The following is a 22,216-nucleotide window of genomic DNA, read 5'->3' as shown; positions in this document are numbered from 1 at the left end:
CCAAGTAGGCTTGTGGTGTCCCTATCTCCCAGTGCCCTTCCTTGGGGTCTGGCCCCTGCCCTGCTCCTCTCTTCTGCTTTCAGACATTTGGGATAAACTCCAAACAGCAGACCATGGCCTTTAAGATCTAGCCCCCAGGGTCCCCACTCTCCTTTCTCATCCATGTCTCCAGGGCCCTCTCCCCTCTGAGGAGACCCTCCTAGGGACCCAACCTAAGCCCAGCCTGCTCCCTGGGCCCTGTGGAGTCCACCAGAGCCCAGTCCTCTGTGTTTCCCTCCCTCCCTGTCCCTCCTGTGTCCATCTCTAGTCCCTCTCCCTCCTTGTCCCTTCTGTGTCCCTGAGTGTTCCCTCTCCCTCCTGCGTCTCTCTCTGAGTGTCTCTCTTCCTCCCTGTCTCTGATCTCTTTGGATCTCTACTGGCCTCTCACACTGCAGTCAGTGTCTCTGTTCTGTCCACTCTGTCCCCACCCTACTCCCTAGGTGCCCACTCAGCCCTGGCTGGCAGCTTTGGGTGCTGGTCTTACATCCCAAAACCAATGCTCTGCTTCCTTGGGGCAAAAGGCAGGGCAATCCCTGTGAGGGGGTCAGTTCTCGGAGAAGAGATGGGCCTAGCTGACCCCCAGCAGGTGTCTTCCTCACAGTTGAGTGTGTGCTTTTCAGGACTTCAGTAGAGGATTCCACTGAGCTGGATGAAAATGAGTTTCTCTCTATCCCCAGTTCATTCCCCTTTCCATGTTCCTTCCCATGGGGCTCCAGCAGCAGCCTCTGCTCCAGTGAACTGTGGTTCTCAGTGTCCACCTGCCTGTCTCTCTGGTTTGGGGGCAGCGTGTGCTGTATGACGGCAATTCTTTGATGGATCTGAGAAATGTGGATTCTCTGCTCTGCAGTTTTGTTGTTCAGATGGGAATCCCTTCCATTCCATGCTCCCCTGTCAGGGGCTCGTCCCAGACGTGGTGGAGGCTGGAGATGCCAGTGCTGGCTGGGGAAGTGGCCAGGGGCTCCCAGGCTCTGGACTTGGGTGACACTGTCCTGAAGGTTCCTGGGAAGGGGGAGAAGGCAGGTGGGACGTGGAGGGCTGGGTCGCATCTCCACCTGGGTATTCTCTCAGTCAACAGCAGAGAGCTCCCCAGGTAGAGCGCCAGGTGGCCAGACCTCTGTGAGAGGTAGGCACCACCCAGGCTGAGAGCCACGAGGAGCCAGAGATGCTTTTAGCGGGATCAGTCCTTTCTGCTAGGCCCGTGGTGCCGGGGTTCTCTCCAAGAGCTGCAAGCCCAGTCTTGCTCATGGCACTCACTTTCTGTTCTCCACACAAGCTGGATGTGAGACAAGAAATTTAGACCATCTCAACTGCTTAGTGCTTTCTTCCCCCAAAGCCCAGCGATGAGGAAGTGGGCAGTAGGATAGACTACTCATCTGGTCGTCCAACAGGTCATGAATGGGCCCATCAACAACACAGATGGCGTGGGTGCTGCCACCAGCCACCGCCAGGAGAGCAGTTCTCTAAACCTGAGGGAACAGGCCTTGGGCACAGGCAGGCTTACTGGGGAATTTGGGCTCTATCCTGGGAGTAGAGGCAGCTTCTATCCCAAATGCATGCCCTACAGCCCTGCCCTGCCACTGGGAAATGTGCCTGCCCTACAGTCCATCCAGCTGGGAAATGTGGAGGAAATGCAGCCTGTGTCTAGGAACTCATGGTGGCCTGAGCACAGAGTAAGGGGTGATCCTCAAGGACACCCCCCACCTTGGGGGACCGGGAGGGTGGAAAGGAAGTTTAAAGTGCAAAGACAGGCTCCAGGCTGGGAGGTCTGGAATAAATACAACTTGCAAAGGGTTGTATTCACAGCATTCCTACAAGTCAACAATAAAAGATGAACAGCTTAGTAAAATGGTGAAAAATACAAACAAAATTCACAGAAGGAACCTGAATGCCTAATAAAAATATAAATGGGAGTTCAACTTCACCATGACAAGGGAAATGCACGGGCAATCCAACTTAACACTCAGCATGACTGCAAACATTACAGAGTCCATTAAAATGGTGAGGAGCTGAGCAACAAGACCCACTCACAGGAGGTGGGTTCATTCCCCTTTCCATGTTCCTTCCCATCCCAGAGGATGTCCTGTGACCCCGCAACTCCACTCACAGGAAATACCTAGGGAATCTCTCACAGAAAATGACTGCTGCATTGTTGCAATATTGAGAAATTGGGACCAACCTAAGCACTCACCAACAGGATGTTGTTAAATAAACTGTGATATTCACTTAATGGAATATCACACCCCACCTGGGTGAGCAGAGGAGAGTGTGTATGGACACAGACAGCTCATGAAGGTAAAAGGGAGAAAGAAAAGCAAGTGACAAACATATTGATTTATACAGTTTACAAATACACATACAGTGAAAAATGATACCATCAAGCCAGGCACAGTGGTGCACACTTATAGTCCCAGCTACTTGGGAGGCTGAAGCAGGAGGATCACTTGAGCCCAGAGGTTTGAGTCCAGTCTGGGCAACACAGGGAAAACTCTGTCTCAAAAAAACAACTTTTTAAATGACCATATCATGGAAAGTTCTGGAGAGCAGTTATTCCGGGACAGAGATGAAGCAGCTGGGGGTGGGGGGCGGTCACTGGAGTCCTAGCTGCTCTGAAGTTGTGAGTGGGGACAGAAGAGCCTGTTCAGAAGGCTGCTGACCGTCCAGGGCTTTGCAGAGTGCCTGGTTCTGCCAATGGAGGGTTACCGGCAGGAGAGCCTGGGGTGTCGAGTCAACAGGGCCTTGTGCTCAGTTACTGCTTTACTGTTGCTGTCTTGATATCACTTGACTTTTGAGTGTGGCCAGTGTTGCTTTAAGTTTCTGGGGATAGCAAAAGTTTAAGAAGTGACTCTTGCCATCACATGGCTGATATGGGAACACTGGAGAATAGTTTAGGGGTGACTGAGTTTCCCCCACTGCTTAGAGACAGCCTGGTGCCAGGGAAGACAGGCTGGACCTGGTTGTGGCCCCTTGAATGGTGGTGGGGAGACGAGAGCACATCACAGGGCCCTGAGGGTGGTGTGTATTTGAGGGGGTAGGGTTCTCCAGGAGCAGGTGTTGCATAGAGGTGAATGATGGGTGCAGAGCTGGGTTAGTTTCAGCAGAGGTGTGAAGGCGATTCCTCTCTGAGCTGGAGGTGGGAGCAAACAGGAAAACGGTCTGGCATGAACAGACCAGCCCTGGGGAGGCAGACGGTGTCAATCACCACCAGGTCCATCTGCTTGAGGTATACCTTCCTACCAGGACATGAGAGCCAAGAGTGGCTGGGGTCTTGTCATCAGGTACCCTGAATGCTTTCAGGTGGATGGTTTGGATCTCTCCTCACATGGCTGGTCAGGCCAGGGACGAAAAGCTGTGGACCTAACAGGTGACCACTGTCCAGACAAGGCCTATTCTACCTCCTTGCCTGGCTGTCACCTCCTCAGGCCTGTTGCCCCTTCTTCTCTAGACCCTCTGCCTGCGAGGTGTGTGAGCCTTTCTGCCTGGACAGCCTCATTGAGACAGACCTAGACTAACAGTCACCCATATTGAGCCCAAGCCCACCCTGGATGAGGCCAAGCTTAGAAATGTCACCCTGGAGTCACAAAATCCATTCTCTGCATTATCAAGAAAGAGGTGGTCACTCAGGGGTGCTGGAATCTTCCGCACCTTAAGGCTGAGCTCCAGTCTGCAGCCCATTCCCTGACAGGTACCTGGGTCTCCCGGCCTCTGATGACCCCAAACCCTGTGTCTTCCCTAAGGGTCACTGTCCTGGGATTTGCCTGCAAGCTAGGCACACCTGGTAAATGAGGTCTCCACACACTGGGTCATTAGTGCCCACAAGCAATCACTGGCGAGTTCCTGAACTCTCAGGCCGAAGCTCAGCAGTCCCACTAGGGACCATCACTGGGGTCACAAGATGGCCCGGATACCCAGTTCTCTGGATCCCCAGTTCTCTGGACCAGAGCAGCTTCCTAAATTCCCTAGTCCAGCAGAGGTGAGGGCTCCCTTTCCCTGCCAGAGGGGCCTCCTCCAAGCCCCACGGTGCCCCAACACTCCCTGTCCTCTGGTAGACCCGTACCTGCCTGTGTCTTGCACAAAGTGCACACTGGGAGGCAAGACCCTGCCTTTGCAGTAAGAGGGGCTTGGGGCAGTGCTCCACTGGCTGGCAGGCAGGCAGGCAGGCAGGCAGGCAGGCAGGCCCCAGCCCAATGCCTGAATTAGCAGGCTCCTAACAGCCTGAGTGCCCTCCTCATGGCATGGGGTCAGTGCAGCCGCAATGTCTGGGTTGTTGAGGGTTCTGGTGAGTGATCAATGCTGGAGGATCCTCCCTCTGCCTTCCCCATCCAACACAGATCATCTTCAACGTGCCAGACCTGTGCTAGGCAACAACGTTGGCTGAGGTGGTCTGAGACAGGGTCCCTTGATAAACAGTCCACTGGGAATGGGGTCTGCAGTGGCCCTGGATGATTTCAGTATCTGCCACTCACCTTGGTCATAGTGCCACAGAGAATGTGGCATGGCCAGGACTGTACCTGGGGCAGATGGTCTTGCTCTTTGGTTCTGGGGAGGAGGGTGAAGTGACCAGGCTCAGGTGAAGGAGCTGTTGGCTTAAGAGGAGGCTGCTCTGAGAAGCAAGTAGGAGACAAGGAACCACAGGCCTGCAAAAGGGGCAGGATCCTGGACCTGGGTCCCCCGAGTCACCAGCCACATGGCCTTGGGAGTGTCACTTACCCTTGTGACTGTAGCACAATGAGGGGTTAGACTGCAAAGTCCCTGAGGCCCTAACCAGCTCTGGGGAAGAAGGCCTAGGACTGAGAGAGGCAGCAGGGAGGCTGGCCAGGGTCACCTCCCAGGTCCAGGCAGCTTTCTTGCAAGTGTTTCCTAAGCCGCCCTTCTCCAGGGAGAACAACCTCGGCCCTGCCTAGCAGGAGGCAGCATACACCTGAGTGCCTGCCAGTGCCCTCATGAACCTGCCTGAGGATGGCCATGTTCCCACACCCCATGTGTGCCTATCTCCATCAGCATTGAGAAGACAGCAAACGCCAGCATGCCAGGGGTTTACCCAGCAAGCCCAGCATACCCCCAGTGTGTTCTGGCAGACCTGTGCCAGCTGGGTTCAGTGACGGTTGGTCCTGCCATGGGCTCTGGTCTCCCCATCACCCTCTGAGGGGGAAGCAGGAAGTTGTGAGGGGTAGCCGGGCTCAACCTCTCTTCCCTGGCACGACACTGTCTCCATGTGCAAAGTGGGGACTTCAGGCATTTGGTGTGGAGGAATGGATGGTGGATCGAAAACCCCTACCAGGCCCCTGTCACACCAAGGAGCCCAGTGATAGGGGGTTTCTTCCCTCCCTCTGAGGTAAGACCAGTCTGTTAAACTTTCAGCACTAAAAAATAAAACCGAGTGGGAGGAGGGTGAGGACTGAAAAACTACGTTATCAGGTATGATGCTGATTACCTGGGTGCCAAAATTATCTGTACACCAAACCTCTATGATCCAATTTACCCATGTAACAAACCTTGAACCTTAAATAGAAGTTGGAAAGAAAAAAAAAAGGTAAAATTAATAAATCCATATTAGTGTGAGCTGGGTGAGTAGTTTAGTCTGAAAAGACAGAATATTCATTTTTCTTCTCTCTGAGATAGTGACCACACTGTCCTCACCAGGACTGGCAGGGGAAGCCCCAGGGCTTTGTGACCCTGTCCCTATGGGGCACCCTGGCATCCAGTGAGCACTCCCCAGGGCAGCAGCCTGGTTTAAATGCCTGTTCCCCAGACCCGGTAGTCAGACGGTGGAGGGAGCCTCAGGGACATAGCCCAGTTCTTCAGGACCTTGGGACACATGGGCTGCTTGGCCTCTGACCACCGAGGAGAGAGTTTATCAAGGACTGGCCAGGTTCTGTGCTGACAACTTCGTGCTTTTCATTCACAAAGCGAGTCATGCTGTCCGTTCCCCGGCTGAGCTGGCTGCCAACAGGCCCAGTGGGGAGCAGATTTGAGGTGGGGGTGAGGTCTGCTCCCCAAGCACAGTGTTCTGGGCAGTGAGTTCTCTGTGCAGCAGCTGATGCCTCTTGGACACATTTCCACACAAAACACTTCTCAACTGTTCTCCCTCCTGCACTCTTCAGGGGCAAATCTGCCTCTCCTTTCTGGTGGGTTATTTCTGGCCCTGGGAGTATGCTAGGCAATTCTAAGGGTTGCCTTTGAAACAGTCTTCATTCAGCCAAGAAGTAATTCTCACACCCCCAGGTCCTGTCCCCAGGGGTGAGCAGGGTCGGAGGAGGCTGGAGATGGATACCCATGGAATGGGGTGGGGCACAGAGAAGGAGAGTCAAAGATCCGACTGAGGAAGAAGCAGGTGGCCAGCCACCTGGGAGACTTGTGTGTCAGATATGGGGTCATGTCCTGGAGGAAGCCCATTGCGAGGGCTCAGCAAAGGTAACAGCAGGTATGCACCTGGAGACCAAGGAGGGCCTTGGAGCCTGGTAGGCAAAGATGGCCCTCCAGTGGAATCATTCCCAAATCTGCACTCACCCTAAGCTTTCCGGTAACTACAGAATTCCAGAACCTGTTTGAAAGGATGTAAGATCTATAGCTACATTCTTTTTCTCCTCACTAATCAAAATCTTAACAGGATTTATAAAGCTCTGTTGAGATCTTGCCCAGTGCATTCAGACCAGATGGGAAACAACCCCTAAGAATCCCCACGCTGGTGTTTGCTGTGTACATTGGCCTGGGACCCCGAGGCCAGAATATAACAATAATGACCATGCACAGACAGAACTGTCTCAGCAGCAAATGTCACACGCAGACCCAGAACTGCTTAAATACCAATTTATTGCAAACCAACACCGAGGAGCTGGAACAGCTTTGCAGGCTGGACACCTCACTCTCCTGGGGCCCTGGACAAGGGAAATGAGTCACCCCGCTTTCCTCGGACCTCAGCTGGTGGGACTTAGTGGCTGGCCAAACTGCGGCTGTTGTGTCTAAAAAGAGAAAATAGGCAGGGTGTGCCAGCTCTGGAGACTGGGCCAGTCCAGAGTGGTGGCTCAGGGCAGAGAATCACCCACCAAACAGCGTGGCTCAACGGGAGCAAGGCGTGCAGGGACAGGCTCCACAACCACACCAAGCATTGCAGTGTGGCACCGGGACCAGATGCAAGTGGCTGCTCCTGCTATGGGGCCAATACCCAATACTGCCCCTCAGTCATTCTTCCTAGACATTGGTTTGCCATTTATTAAAGCAGGGCAGGGAGTGGGGAGAAATGTAACACAGAATACAAAATCAGGCAAAACAAACACTGGTCACAATGGAAGTGACTCTCAAAGTCTCCCAAATAACAAGGTGTAGGGCATCTCACACCACTGCATCACTTCTGGAAGACTACCCACAGGGTGGGGGCTGCAATGGGGGCCAACTCGGGAACTACAGAGATGAGAGGAGACACACACAAGACCTCCTTTCATTAGGCAGGAAAGCTCATATGGGGCAGTGGTGTGCAAATCCTAGGACCTCGATGTGAAGAACTCCAGGAAAAAAAATGACAGTCTTTCTCAGAAGGACCCCTCATAGATGACAAGAGTTCTGCTCCCCAGGGTCGAGATCTCCTTAGAGGGGCTTCACCAGCTCAGTGGCAGGTATCAGACAACAAGGCTCTCACATTCCAAAGGGGGTATCTAGGGCCTTCTGCTCTCCTGTGATGATCGGAGCAACATGTTTGGACCCACACACGACTTCCCAGGAATGCTTTCTTACAAGGGGTGTCAGCCACCACTGTAAACCAGAAACCAACCACAAACTTACTCTCCAAGACAGCCCCCACAACCCAAGTATCCAGAAAGTGTGTGCAGGGGTGGGGTCCTTCCCCTGACAATAGGCTCTCTCAGCATCTGCAGGCCTTGATTCTTGCTGGCCGTGCATGGTGCCAGGGTACACTGCCCTGCTGTGTGGCTCATCCATGCTCTGAGCTTGAGAGACAGGCAAATGGGCAGTGCCAGTGGTAGCTGAACCATACTCCCGGCGATGGGCACCCAGAGGCCCCTGTGAGTACTTGGAACACAGGCCTGAGACCCTGTCCCATAATTTCATCTTTGCACCTTGGCTGGAGTCAGTCAGCAGCCATGGCTCAGGGCATAGGCTTGGGGCTCCTGAGGCAGTGACCAGTCCCTAGAGAACAGGTAAGATCGGGCCATAAGCTCCAGGGAGCACAGTCTGACACCTGGCACAGAGGATGGGAAGGGGGGAGTCTTCACTCTCTTCTGGTTCAGTTGTGGTGGGACAGTGTGCCTTCATGCCCCATGCAGAAATTCCACTTCTCCTAGAAGCCCCTCAAGGTCAAAGCTTCTCAGGACTTGTGGCTGTTGTGCTCTGCTGATGAGTTGATGAACATGCTGTGGTCTCCTCCTGAGGGCACCAGCTCTCCACTCCTGCCTACGCTTTGACACCGTGCACCCAAAGAGGACGTCTTATGGGGAGCCAAGCACAGCATGCCATGCGTGGTGCCTGGGCTTGGTTCACTTCAACAAGAACCAAAGCAAGGTCGCCACAGTCAGAGAACAGAATCCCTGCTGCATCTGGACCTGAGCCCAGAACCCGGGCTTTCTCCCAACAACTAGAATGTGCAAACAGGGCTCCAGTTTCCACTGCTCTGACCATGAGGCTGAGGCAGGCAGAGCACATTTATAAAGGGATGAGCAAGACCACGTGAATGCTCCCAAAAGAGGTCAAGGGGCAAAGAGTTTCCCAAAGCAGCCCCAGGCACAGCCATTCCTTGCTCGCCCTCATGCAAGCACAGAGCTTCACACACTTCAATGACTTCAGCTTCACCTGAGAGCCCAGGAACAACTCCACATCCCAACCAGAAGACATGCAAGCAGAACAGCATCAAAACAACAAACAGCAAGCAGGGAGCAGGGGAGGAAAGACATGTTGCCTGCAGTGGCTGGTTGCTGTGGAGACAAAAGCATGTGATCCCAATTTGCTGGGATATCCTCTCCTGCATTTCAAACAACTTCACTCAGCGTCAGCCACAGCGGCCACCACATAGCAGCTGGCCCCGCACCTTCTCTGGAACAGTCTGGAGATGCAAGGTCAGGGTGGAAGGCCTGGTTCACCCTTGAAAGAAAGGATGGTTAGGGGTAAACAAGACGAGCAAGTCCCTGGAACGCAGGGAGCCAAGGAGGGCGGCCGAGGATAAGGCTTTGCCTCCCCATCGGCGAGGGTTTCCTTTCCTTCTGGTCATTAAAACTGCACAGCCCCTGGGGAGATGTTGAACATGGCGGGGTCGAATCGCTGGCCTCGGAAGGGAGAACCTTCAGCATCCCACCCCTTCTTCAGCATCTCATGGACTTTCTACAAACAGAAAATAGAGAGATTAAAGGGGATCAAAAGGCACTGTGTACTTTCTCCCAGAGTAGACTCTGACTGCAGGCAGAGAGCCTTCCTGCTTCCTCAGGGCTCAGGCACTTGCCTGGCAAGACCAGCTCCCAGAGAACCGTACTACCCTGGAGCAGCCTTCAACCAAGGGAGGTACTGGGTGCCTGCCAATTTCTCTGCAAGACTGTGCTCCACAGACTGAACTTCTAACCCTTCATCTTCTGTCCCCAGCAAAGCACTGGCTCCTCTTTATGGTTCATCTTGTCCCTTTTCCACCAGGATCTCTGTCCAAATTCCAAACAGCCTGCAACGTCTATGGTCCCACCAGGTACTGACTAAGGCATGAAGAGGGAGTGTCCCAGCCCACCGGGGTTGTAGAAAAGGTGCGTAGAGAAAGTGCTCAAGCCCCACCTGAATCATGACTAAGGTGTGCAGAGGAGGTACCCTAGCACCTCAGGTATCAGCATCAAGAACTATATCATCAGACAATCCAGGGTTGACCCAGGATGTGGCACGGAGGAAGAGACCTCAGAATGTCCAGTGGTAGACCCGCCAGTCAGGAATTCCCCACGGTGTCCTTGCAGATGCAGTCAGAGCTGGTTGACTAAGCCCTTGCCAACATGTGGCCATTCTGGAACTATCTAGCCTCCAAGGATCAGAAGCAAGCCTGAGTGTGTGGCCATGGCAGGAGACATCAGGAAGACTGGACCCTGAGGGAAGCATCTGTACCTGAGTTGGCAGGCCCTCTCTCCTCATAGGGACTCCACATCTGCTCTCCTCACCTGGCCACCATGAGTACACTGAGGGCTGGGGATGATCTCTCCTTCCTTCTGACCTTCTGACCACAAGAGACAAGAGACCGTGCAGGGCCAGTAGTTATTCTACCAATACGATCCACAGTCCCTGCTGCAGAAAACCCTGTAGCATAGGCCCAGAAAATGAGGCTGTGGGATTCTCAGCACCAGGGCTTCTCCTTAAATAAAACACAATCTTCCTAACAAGAGGGTTTTCTTTTTCCTGTTTTTATTTTTTAGAGATAGGGTCTCACTCTGTTTCCCAGGCTAGAGTGCAGTGTGTGGTCATGGCTCAGTGCAGCTTCAAACTCCTGGGCTCAAGCGATCCTCCCACCTCAGCCTCCTGAGTACTTAAAACTACGGGTGCAGTCCATCATACCCAGCTTCTTTTTCATTTTTTAAAACCTAAGTGATGCAACAACAAGCATATCAAAGACACATACTATATACTAGGGATGAACTGACATTACTATCAATTTCTTACAGGCAACTCACATTAGAGACTTTGGAAAGACCATTTTGAGAACAAGTGCTGCAGCTCACATGGAGTGGCTGTGGGTGCAGAGAAGACTACATGAAGACCCCTCTGCACAGCCCTGAAAGCATGGCCCACACCTCTGCCCACTGGAGGTGTGAGGCTGCATAGTCTCAACCAAACATAAGAATGAATGACTTCAGCAGGCGGCTGCATGAAGCCTCTGAACCTTTCAACAGAATCCCAGCCAGCGGTAGGGCAAATGACAGCTGCAGAGCCCTGCAGCCACCACACTCTCACCCTGGGAACCGGGTTGCTGGATGAGGGCCCGATGTAGGATTCCCAGAGTGCAAAGGGCAGATTAGTAGACTTGATCTTACAATAGAGGGAGCCTAGGATGCCAAGATCAGCATTCAGACCTTTCCTGAGGCAAAAGTGGAGAGCAGGCAATCCTGTGTGTCACCAGACACTCTTATGACCAGAGACTATGCTAAAGCTATCTGCCTATGAGATGTCACAATTACTAACGTTAGGGTGAATCCTACCAGGCTGAAGAGATCCTAGACACAGACACATCTCAGCGCAGACAGAGCAATGGCACCTGTACATTCCACATTCTCTTTCTAGATGGGAGAATCCTGCTCGAAAGAAATTAAATTAGGGAAAAGATGAAGGGTTTTAAATTTGATGACTGTGGAAAAAGGTTAGTGACACCAAAGAATTTAAAACAATAAAAGTATTATTTCAAAATAAAATTGCTTCAAAACACACAGCATCTGTGGCATTAGAAGCACAATTTGAAATCTTGGCAAATTTAGAAAAACTCTGAGTTCACACCATAAATGGGCATCAATGCCAGAGCACGCTGGTAACTGTGACTATGCCGACGTGAACAGCAGATGGAGGCTGACAGGAGAACCTGGCCCTGTTTCCATTCTCTCTCCTTAGCGAAGCCTGGTGATCCTAGCGAAGCAACTCCGGCCCCCTAACTCTCACGATAGTCCCTCTGCCTGTGAGGTATCCCTCAGGACGCCTGAAAAAAATGTGGCTAACCTGCTACATGAGGCCACACAAGGGCATGTACCTACCTTCTATGTCTGTTTCCTCATTTGATTTTTTTAAAAAAGGTTAGTCACTAAGGACATTTTACATGAAATCTCTGTGTGTTGCAAGCCTCCATATGCTGCAGACCCTGCCCCAGACACTGTCAAGCCCAGGAAGGAGTTGGGACTTTAGCATCAGCACCAGGCAGGTGCTTGGACACACACTCTGAACAACCATAGCCCTGAGAGGTCAGTTCATTACTGTCTACAGCTGTTGCCTGAGAGCTGGAGGCTCCCTGGCTGTTGAGGAGCAGGTCAACCCCAGGGAGAGGGTCACTCTGGGACCTACCCCTGCACCACCAGCCCTGGGCTCCTGCATGTTACTGAAGATCTCCCAGGGCTCTTTACCCTGGGGAGGGACACACATCCTCTCAAGGGTCAGGATGGTGCCCCATGGCAAGTCTACAGCAGAACAGATTTAGATTTAACACACAGAGCTCTTTCCACTGGACCACAGCATCTTCAAGGTTCTTTGAATCCTTCCTAAGTGGGTCGCTGCCCAGTCTATGGGCTCCCCAATGCTAGGTCACAAGAAGCTGTTTGCAGCCATGGGGACTTTCTGTTCCACACCTGGGCTGTGCAGTGCCCTAGGGACCAGAAAAACAGCTTGCCAAGAGGACACCAACAGGATGACCCCACTGAATTGCCCTCAGAGCAGGGCAGTAGGGCATGAAGGGGATGTCAGCTGCACCCTGCGATGCTGCATGTGTGCAATTATGTATGTGCATGGTGCTTACATACAATGTGTACTGCTGCCATCTTTCACCCCTTGAGGTTGGCCTTTCCCAGACTGACAGTGAGGATCCAGGTAGGGGTCTGAGGTCCAGAACTGCCTGGAAGTTGCCTCAGCTTACCTGGAATGAACAGACCTCCCTGTTCCTGGTCCTGGGCAGTGGGCTTGGCAACAAGCCATCAAAATGAGGAGGCCTTAGGCCTCCAGAAGTGGAGAGACAAGAGCAGTTGCTTCCTGGGGAGGATTATCAATGAGACTGCAAAGCAGGACTGAAATACTCTTTGGAGAAGCTAAGATTAAAATGGCTGGAATCCTAGCACCACAAAGGCAGATCTGTGTCTGTCTTTCTCACCGATATGCCCCAATAGGGGGGTGAGACTATGCAACGTTACAAGGTTTTGGCACAGAACATAAAGGATGGGGTAAAGAGACTGAGAGGAAGGTCAAGGAGAGGGAAGGATATAAGGGAAAGAAAAGGGAAACAGAAAGAAAGGAGGGAAGGGGAGGGGCAAGGATGTAGAGAAGAAGAAGAAAAGGCTGGTGGAGCCCCTGACACTTCTATGCGTGTCCTTGGCACTACTGGCAACTCCAATAATGAGCAGGTATTACTGTTATTTTGTTTTTGAATGTAAGGTTCTGTAAGAGATACAATCACAGGAAACATGAGGGCTTAGAGATAAAAACAGCCAGAGCATCCTAGCTTCTCTCAGGCCTCAACAGCTAAAGTCTACATAAAACTGGCTGGGTGTGGTGGCTCACGCCTGTAATACCAGCACTTTGGGAGGCTAAAGCAGGTGGATTACCTGAGGTCAGGCATTTGAGACCAGTCTGGCCAAATGGTGAAATCCCGTCTCTACTAAAAATACAAAAATTAGCGAGGTGTGGTGGTGTGCACCTGTAGTCCCAGCTACTCAGGAGGCTGAGGCAGGAGAATCACTTGAACCTGGGAGGTGGAGGTTTCAGTGAGCTGAGATCACGCCACTGCATTCCAGCCTGGGTGACAGAGCGAGGCTCTGTCTCAAAAAATAAATAAATAAATAAGATAAAGTCTACAATAATTTCATCAAGGCTTTGACAAATGCACAAATACCGTTTAAACTACAATAATTTTTATCATCTCTCTGTAACAAAGACTCAGTGTCAGCGTCTGGGGAAGATGTGAGGAACCACCTGACCTCAGTCCTTCCATCCTGTGGCACAAAAAGACACTTTTAAGGGGCACGTGGTAAGACTGCACAAAGGGCATCATGTTCTCCAGTCAAAACAGACTCTTTCTCCCAAAGGTCAACTCCTGAATACATCTCAGCCCTTCTGTGGACCCAATGCTGAATATGGGCACAGAGTGGGCAGACCCTCACATACCCCATCCCCAAACACTACCATGAGAAGCCCCATCCATAGGGCAAAGGTTCAAAGGCTGGCCTTTCATCTGGTGGCCACAGGCAAATGCAGCATGACTGGAATGAGCCATAACCAGGCAGGTCTGGCTGTCTAAGCACCTGAGCTGAGCTCAGCTGAGCATGTGCTGCAGTACTACCTGAGGCTTCAAACTCTGCATGGACATGGGCCAAGCAAAGATGTCCTTTAAGCTTGCCATGCCCCGGGTGGAAAAGGGGGCCAAACCCAGAGGAACATTCTCTTCCATAGAGACAGGGGCCAGGGTGGACAGGGCTGCAAGGACAGAAAGGTGTGAAATGAGATCAGAGGTCAAACCCCATCCCTGCTGCTTAAGCTACTGAGTCACAATCTCAGAAATTCAATCTCTCTATTGTGGGGGGAAAAAAAACCCCCAAAAACAAACAAACTGTATTTTCAGGGATACTATACAGTCAGTCAATCCCACCTTAACTGTGTGTACTAAGTGCTCAGGACATGCTCCTGGTGTGGCAGGGCCAGGTAAGGAGAACATGCCGACACTCCTCTCCGCAGGCCCCTTGACCTCATAAGAGCAGGATGCACTTGTCTGTGAAAACAGGCAAGAATGGACAACACACAGCAACAGGGCTTGCAGAACCACCTACGATGTATTAATACATGCTGTCTAAGTCTAAGTCTAAGACAATCCAGATACACCAAAGGTAAGGTTCCTCCAAGAGACAAAATGAGAAGAAAATATGAATCAGTGGTCTTCAGCGGGAGGAGGTGGTCCGTGTTTACAGAAAGAAAATAAGGAGACTGTGCCCAGCAGCTGACCCCTCCCCACCGACTCAAGGCTGCACTGGGTTTGTGTGCCCTGCCGTACTGCGGCCCAAACCCACGTGCTGGGTATATGGGACACGGGAAGTTAAAAATAATCTGAGGAAAGCAACCCTTTTGTCCCTAAATAGCTACTCTTGGGATTATTAAAATAGGAAGAAAGAATGTATACATCTAATTAATCATTCTCTTTGGCCATGAGCAAACTCTACATTGGGCACTACACCGGTCAGAGAGGAACCTTTCTCTTCCTCCTCCCTAACCCACTGCTGACATCACAGGGTCTTCACATGCTGGCCTCCAACATCCAGAAACTGGCTCTGCAGCCTGGCTCCCTCCCCTCCTCTACCAAAGGTCCCACCAAGCGACTCTTCACAGGAAGACATGTGCAGATGAGGCACAAACAAAAGCCATCAACACACCTGACGTTACCAGGCTCTGGTGCAGGCAAGGCACATCTCATGACACCCTTAGAAATCCTGTTATCTGGGCTCTCAGCCCAGGTATGAGAATACAGCTGAAAGACCAGAGTGCACCTGTGAGGCAGTGATCAGGGACAAGAGCAGGTAAGACAGGTTCCTTGCGAGGGCATGGCAGGAAGCCAGTTCACACATACTTCTTCCCCACCATCATCACCAACCCCTCTGCCACTATCAGCTTTGTCACCAGCACAAGGGCCTAAAGGGTGGGCTCTTCAGGACTGCCGTGCCCGTACCAGCTCATGGCTCTGTGGCTTGCCCTGCAGCTTCTGGTGGTAGTCGAAGGTAAGCCTGTCCAGCACCGCCTGCTCCTCCTCATCCACGGTGGCCATGGAGCGCTCCTTGTTGATCTTGTCAATGTCGATGGGCTCTTCTCCCTCCAGGATGGCGTTCCACCAATACTCGCCCACCTTGCTCAGGTTCACCTGGGGACAAGCAGGACAGAGACCTGAGTCAGAGACCTGAGACAGGTGTCCAGGGTTGGGGACAGAGCAGAGCCCACTGAAGGATGGGTGTCCAGGATAAGCTCAGGACCAACTACACAAAGTGAGGTGATAGACAAGAGGGGGTGCCAGAACCCAAGGCAGGACACTCTGCCTGGGAATGCATTTGCTGACTGTGCTAACATATCCCAGGGAAGAGCTAGGAGGGGCATACCTGAGGGGACTGACATTCTGGAAGATGCCTTTGTCCTTCTTCAGCAGGTCCTGTATACTCAGGACGGTGTCTGTTCCATGTGCTCACCTTGCCCACTCTCATCAAGAAAGGCTGTTTTCCAAGACCCCTGACACCCCCCACACCAGGACCTGTCCTGGGCCATCTCAGCCTGCCCCCATGCTTGCCATGGAAGGCTCTGCCTAGTTCTTACCAACCAGCTACCTCTCCAGTGATCTCTCTTGCTTCCAAGAGCAACACCCAGCATTCTGCTATCTTGGGGGTAAGCTGGGACCTGTGAGACTTAGGGCTCGGCTTAATGCGTGACAGAATCTCCTGGGGACTCCTCACCCCATGACAGGGCACCACGCCCTGTCCCTACTTATTCCTCACTGGGGCCAAGCTTGCTGCATGAGGGGGTCCTCCAGCCCCACTCCTTAAAGTTCTTCCTTCTCGGGAAGGAGGAACAACCATCAAGAACCCCAAAAGTTGTCCCAGCCTCCTCGGGCACCTCTGTGGGGATGGCGCAGACACCCCTTGGTCAAAGGAAGCAGCAATCAGTACTCACGATCCAGCCCTCAGTGTTGGGGTCTGTGAGATTCATGTCATTACCACAAAAACTTAAAAGACAACTGGAACTGCGGTGTCAGAGCAAACATGAGGGGTACTGTACATACCTAGGTGACCCGTGCTGCTTGGCCTGTCCCAGGGACACAGAGGAGAGCCCTGGCCACACCATGCCCCGTTATCAATGGTCATGGGGACACAGAAAACAAGAAAACTGGCTGCATCTGCTGTGGTCAGTGGCTGGGCTCAAAATTCTTACCAGAGTGGCCAAGAAGCAACAGAGTGGGTTCGTCTACTCTGTCCTAGATGAACACTGCACTTTTTCATCAGAAATACTTGATCTGTGTTTAGATTTCATAATATTTACAACTGAAAGAGTACATTCACATGCCCAAGTGTGATGGGACTCTGATGATATTGAACCACTAAGGTGCTCACAGAAAGGGAGAAAAGGTAGCAAAGGGCCCGCAAGTGAGAGAAGCTCTCATCCATGGAGGTGCAGCCACCAGGACACTTACTGACTGGGTGGGTAAAACCTACCAAGCCACACTCAGGGTAACTGTGACACCCAAGAGGCCACAGTGAGTCCACAGGACACCATGTCCCCCTGAGAGAGAGCACTGGAGACTCACCAGCATATATGGGCTTGAGAGAGCAGTGTCCTAACACTGGACCTTCCACCTTCCCACTTCCAAGCCCCTGCTGCCAAAACCTACCCACACCACAGAAGGTACTTAGTGCTAGACCCTGCAGAGCCCAGAGATCAAGTCGGAGAATGTGCTCTACTAACGAACACGATGGACACTGATGAGGTGTGGAAGAGCACATGGTGGAGATTTTCCAGAACTGGGAAGAGCAAGACAAAAACCTGCAATCATGATCTGAAGCCAGCATCCCAGAAATCTTGTCTGACATTCCCAGTGCAGATAGGGGGAGTGGTGAACAGGGGAGTGGGTGGCTCCCCTACACGCCAACTCTACCCAGTAAATGACGCTGCTCTGCCAGTGCCCAATTTAAATTTGGGATGAATCTTCCATTTCCAGATACTCTGCTCAGCTGGTTTGTCGCTGACTTTACAGTTTGTGTGACGGGGACCTGACTCACCCACAGAGACCCCAACACTAAGAACTCTACCTCGTCTTTATCAAGCTGATGCAATGAAAAACCTTCCAAGAGGGAAATACGTTGTTTTCTCTATTCCAGGGAAGACTTCAGAGGAACTTACAGAACTGTAAATCTCTGGAAAGAAGAGATCCTTTACGAATTTTTTATCTTCACCAGTAGTTATTACTGTGATCTATGTAACTTATTTTATTAGCGTTCACAAGTCCCGTAAAATACATACCATTACCATTTACCACACATACCATTTTTTGTATTTAAAAATAAAGACAAACCCTTGGAAGTAAGGGCCTTTTCCAGATTGCCCAGCATGAAGAGGCAAAGCAGAGCTACACTGGGGCTGACAGCCCACTGCCAGCACCATGTGGGCAAGGGGTCGGCCTACGCACCATCCAGGGGACGGTGCTGGTACTCCCAGGCCTTTCTGCACTCCACAGACCCCAACACAGGGTTTCACCGGCCAGGTCCAAACACACACCCAGAGTGGAGGGCTCCTGAGCACAGTGGGAGATGGACCTGAAGACAATGAGCCACCTGCCCAACAGGAAGGAGGGGAACATCTCCGAATCTTCTGTGTCCACAAGTGTACTTTGGACACAGAAGTACACTTGAACCCAACAAAAATTAAGATGAGCACTGCACTTTTTCATCAGAAATACTTGATCTGTGTTTAGATTTCACAATATTTACATTGAAAGAGTACATTCACATGCCCGTTTCAAAAATATTCAAGGTTTTCCAGGAACTAAATCAAGTAGGTTTTAAATTTAAGTTAACTAAAATAAAATAATTCAGTTCTTCAGTCACGTGAGCCACCTGTCAAGTGTTTACTCAGCTGTCACATGTGGCTAGTGGCTACTGTGCTGGGCAGTGTAGCTCTCCAAGGGGGCCATCCTCACTCACAGACATCATGCATGTGCATCAGTGAAGTATTTTAGGAGGAGATGTGAGCCGACTTTATATTGAACAATTTTTAATTAAGGCAAAATCCACTTAACACAAAACTTACCATTCAAAAGTGAACTCAACGGCATTTAGTGTATCCACAATGGTGCACAACCATCACCTTTATCTAGTTTCAAAACACTTTTATTACCTCACAAAGAAGCCCTGTGCCAATTACCAGTCACTCCCCATTTGCTCTAATCCTTCCTCTAAATTGTTCCCTCAACCCCACCAAGCCCCTGGCAACTACTACTGATTCTGCCTCTATAGATTTGCCTGTTCTGGACATTTCACACAAATGGAATAATACAGTTATCTGTTTGTTTTTGTCTGGCTTATTTCACTTGGCATAATGTCCTCCTCAATGTTCATCTACGTTGTAGCATGAATCAGAACTGCATTCCTTTTTAAGGCTGAATAATATTCCACTGTATGGATAAACTACATTTTGTTTATCTATTCATCAACTGACGGACATTTCAGGTGGCCCCACTTTTTGGCTGTTGTGAATAATGCTGCTATGAACACTGATGTACAAACATCTGTTTGAGTCCCTGTTTTCAATTCTTCTGCATATTTACCCAGAAATGCTGGGTCATATGGTAATTCTACAGTTAACTTTTTGAGGAACTACCATACTATTTTCCAAAGCAGCTGCACCACTTTACATTCCCACCAGCAACATACAATGGTTCCAGTTTCTCCATACTCTCACCAATACTTGTTATTGTCTGCTTTTTTTTTTTTTTTCCCAGTCATCCCCACAGGTGTGGCCAGCACCACTGGTCCTTTGTCCTGACCGCAAACACACAGGCCTGCCTCCTCTGCCTTCCAGACCTGCTCCAGTCAAGTTTCCATCTGTCATCACTGTAACCAAGTGGGCTGCCCTCCATACTGGGGCAGCAAACAGGACCTGAGGTGTTGTCTATAAAGGTTCATATGAAGGCTCTGAAGACCAAGGTCTCAGTTGCAAAATTTTAGTTAAGTATTTATTTAGTACCCTTAAAATATCTTCTGTTTTCTAAGGATGAGCATATTAGTAAAAACAATATGAACAATATTATTAACATGATAATTATCCAAACAAGCACATTCTAACATCGTTCTTGACTTGCCTAGAGTCCCTCTCCACACTATTCCTTTACAGAATTCCATCTCTCACTCTGAGCTCGTAACCCCAACCTGCAGATCCCCATTCCTTTCTTTTTCCCAAACTCCAGACCTTTTTTTCTTAATGGCCCATGTCTCTTAGGTCACTGAGCTGACAAGCTTCCTTATGCTCTGAACATTCTCATGTTTTATAAACTGGTTTAATTTGTAACTATTTCTGCCATCACTGTCCACATTTAACTACTTTCCTTAGAGTAACGCTTCTGGCAGGCCTCAGATATGACTTCAGGTAGTTAACCTTCAAAAACCACTGAATGGTACACAGCATACAAGTTTTGCAGGGCTGTCTCCTGACACCCAGTGCAAGATGCAGTTCTAAGAGGACATAGATACAATGTTCCTGGGACGGAGTTCAAAGGCTTCTATCTAAAAATAACACCTCTGAAAAAGTAGTCTGATAGTTTTACACTTGTTTTTGGTTTTTTTTTCTGTGAATATTTTATTTTTTTAAAGTCAGGTTTGTGGAGGTATAGTATGTACATAGTAAAACTCACTCTTTTGAGGTCACATCTCCATGAGCTGCTGCTACAGTCAGCCCACATCCCAGAAGCCCTGTTCCCCTTCTCAGCAGTCCTCTCAGCCCAATGCTCATTTTGCCATCCAGCATGTCCGTGTCCAGAAATGTCACATGTGTGGAATCACACAGTGTGCAGTCCTGTATCTGATGACTCCTCTGAGTGTGGGGACTCCGACGCTCAGCCACACTGTGCTTCATGGCACAGGCGGACCACACACTTGTTTGTGGACACCTGGGCATTTCCAGTGTTTTGCAATCAGGTAAAGAGCTGCTGTAGAGATCTGCATGCTTTCATTTCTCCTTGGTAAGTAGCCAGGAATGCGTGTGTTGGGTCATATGGTGTCAGCTACTGTCCAGACTAGCCACTCCGATGCACCCCTACCAGTAGCACAGAAGAGCACCAGGTGCCCCGTCTCATCTAGCACTTGGTGCTGTCTACCTTCTTAGCAGCTCTTCTAAGAGGTGTCTAGGGGCATCTCATCATGGTTTTGCCTTGCATTCCCCTAATGACTCATGATGTTGAGCTTCTTATGTGCTTATTAGCCTATTAGCCTTCTCATTTTTTTTAACATTTGGAAAGAATTTTAAGCTTAAAGTCACCAGAATAAGACAAGTGTTTAGCAGCTGTGCATCTGCACACAGCTCTCTCACTCTATGTGTGCTGTATGTATAATATATAATAACTTTTCTCTGAACCATTTAAGAATAGGTTGCATTCATCTTGGCCCTTTGTCCTATTTCCTAAGGATAAGGAAATAACTTTTTACGGAACAGGGTCCAGTCCAGAGTCCCACCTGTATCTTGGGGGTCCTGTCCTCTTTAATGTGGGACATTTTCACAGCCTTTTTCCTTCCCTGACGTCTCCTGATTAACTCATGTGTGCACACCCAGCTGGACACACATATGTTCCACCTGCAGGCACACAACATCCACAGCCCTCAGTGGGTGGGGTATTCACTCAGGTTACCTGGCCAAAGAGAGGTCTGACTCTTCTCCACTGTAGTTATTGACTTGCAAACTCTCCTCTCCAGAACCCCTGCACCCCTGCTCCACCCTGCCCTGCTTAGCATCTGCCTGGTCCCATCTCTCCCACGAAGACTGGGAAATGCTGACTTTCTTGCCCTAGTCCCTCCACACTGACTGGTGGCTTACGTGTCTTATTGAAGCAAGCACCTTCTCTTCTGCAATGAAGTTATCTATCTATTGCTGTCAGTACTGACCCCTGGATACCTGGCCTCTCTGGTCTCTCAATGGCTTATAACTCATTATCAAGCTTAATTATGTTGGTGTCAAATGATCCCAGACAAGGTTGGTGGAGGTTGCTTGACTTTGATGATGCTCCATCATTTCCCTGACACATTGTCATTTTCCAGCATAACGAAACGCTCCAGGTTCCTCTTTTATCTACCCGGTCCCAGACTTCTAATCAGTTCATTTCTCTGAGGGACCCCAGACTGCAGGCTGAACAGTGTTCCCAAAATGTCCTCATAGAAACTTCCACCTCAACATGAATAAACTTACCTCAGCATCCCCCAATCTGCGCTGATGACTCACCAGCATTTATATCCCTTTCCTTCCTTAGTAACGGAACCTCATTTCTATTCAGGGAAGCAGTGTGCCCAGCGAGGACGACTTTACTCCTCACAGCTGCCCGCGTGATCGAGACTGGGCCAATGAGACTTATGGGAATGCTGTGGGACGTTCCTTCCGGGAAGGCACCTCAGAACGAGGGCAGATAATGGGGTGAGACGACAGCGTGGCGGAGGTCCAGGGCACCTGCTCAGCACCTGCTGCTGGGGGAATGTGGGCCACACTGGAGCAGATCCAGCTTCTCAGGACACGCCACAAGTCAGCACTGTTATGGGCAATCTCCTGATTTTCAATGCTGTCAACTATTTTTTTAAGCTTGAAAATTAGAAACAAAATTAAGACACTGTATAGGCCAGATACGACCCAGCTGTGGTCTGAGTGTGGCTGGAAGGCCCACGTCCAGCGATGGGGCCGACAAAGCAATACAGAGTTGCGTTCCCTTCCTTTCCTCCAACCCCATGAAACAAGGGTGTCCAGCACCCCA

The 22,216-nt window shown here is 50.6% G+C and overlaps 1 protein-coding gene across 2 annotated transcripts in view; it reads right to left on the bottom strand.

The window, feature by feature from the left end:
* Window positions 1-6,829: 6,829 nt before the first annotated feature.
* Window positions 6,830-22,216, bottom strand: part of NUDCD3 (NudC domain containing 3) — a 112,044-nt gene continuing 96,657 nt past the window's right edge. Inside the window, exons 5-6 of one of the 2 annotated variants that reach the window (XM_017871688.1) lie at window positions 15,404-15,592; window positions 6,830-6,998 (exon numbers count right to left, since the gene is read on the bottom strand). In XM_017871688.1, the coding sequence (XP_017727177.1) occupies window positions 6,954-6,998; window positions 15,404-15,592 (234 nt within the window). In that variant the 3' untranslated portion in view covers window positions 6,830-6,953. Of the gene's footprint in view, window positions 9,364-15,403; window positions 15,593-22,216 lie in introns of both variants that reach the window. The other variant, XM_017871687.1, reaches the window with a different exon arrangement.

This window comes from Rhinopithecus bieti, unplaced genomic scaffold (genome assembly GCF_001698545.2).
Source record: "Rhinopithecus bieti isolate Rb0 unplaced genomic scaffold, ASM169854v2 scaffold_6908, whole genome shotgun sequence".
In the NCBI taxonomy this organism is placed as follows: domain Eukaryota; kingdom Metazoa; phylum Chordata; class Mammalia; order Primates; family Cercopithecidae; genus Rhinopithecus; species Rhinopithecus bieti.
Note: the sequence above shows the minus strand (reverse complement) of the source record. Positions and strands in the feature narration are given on the sequence as shown.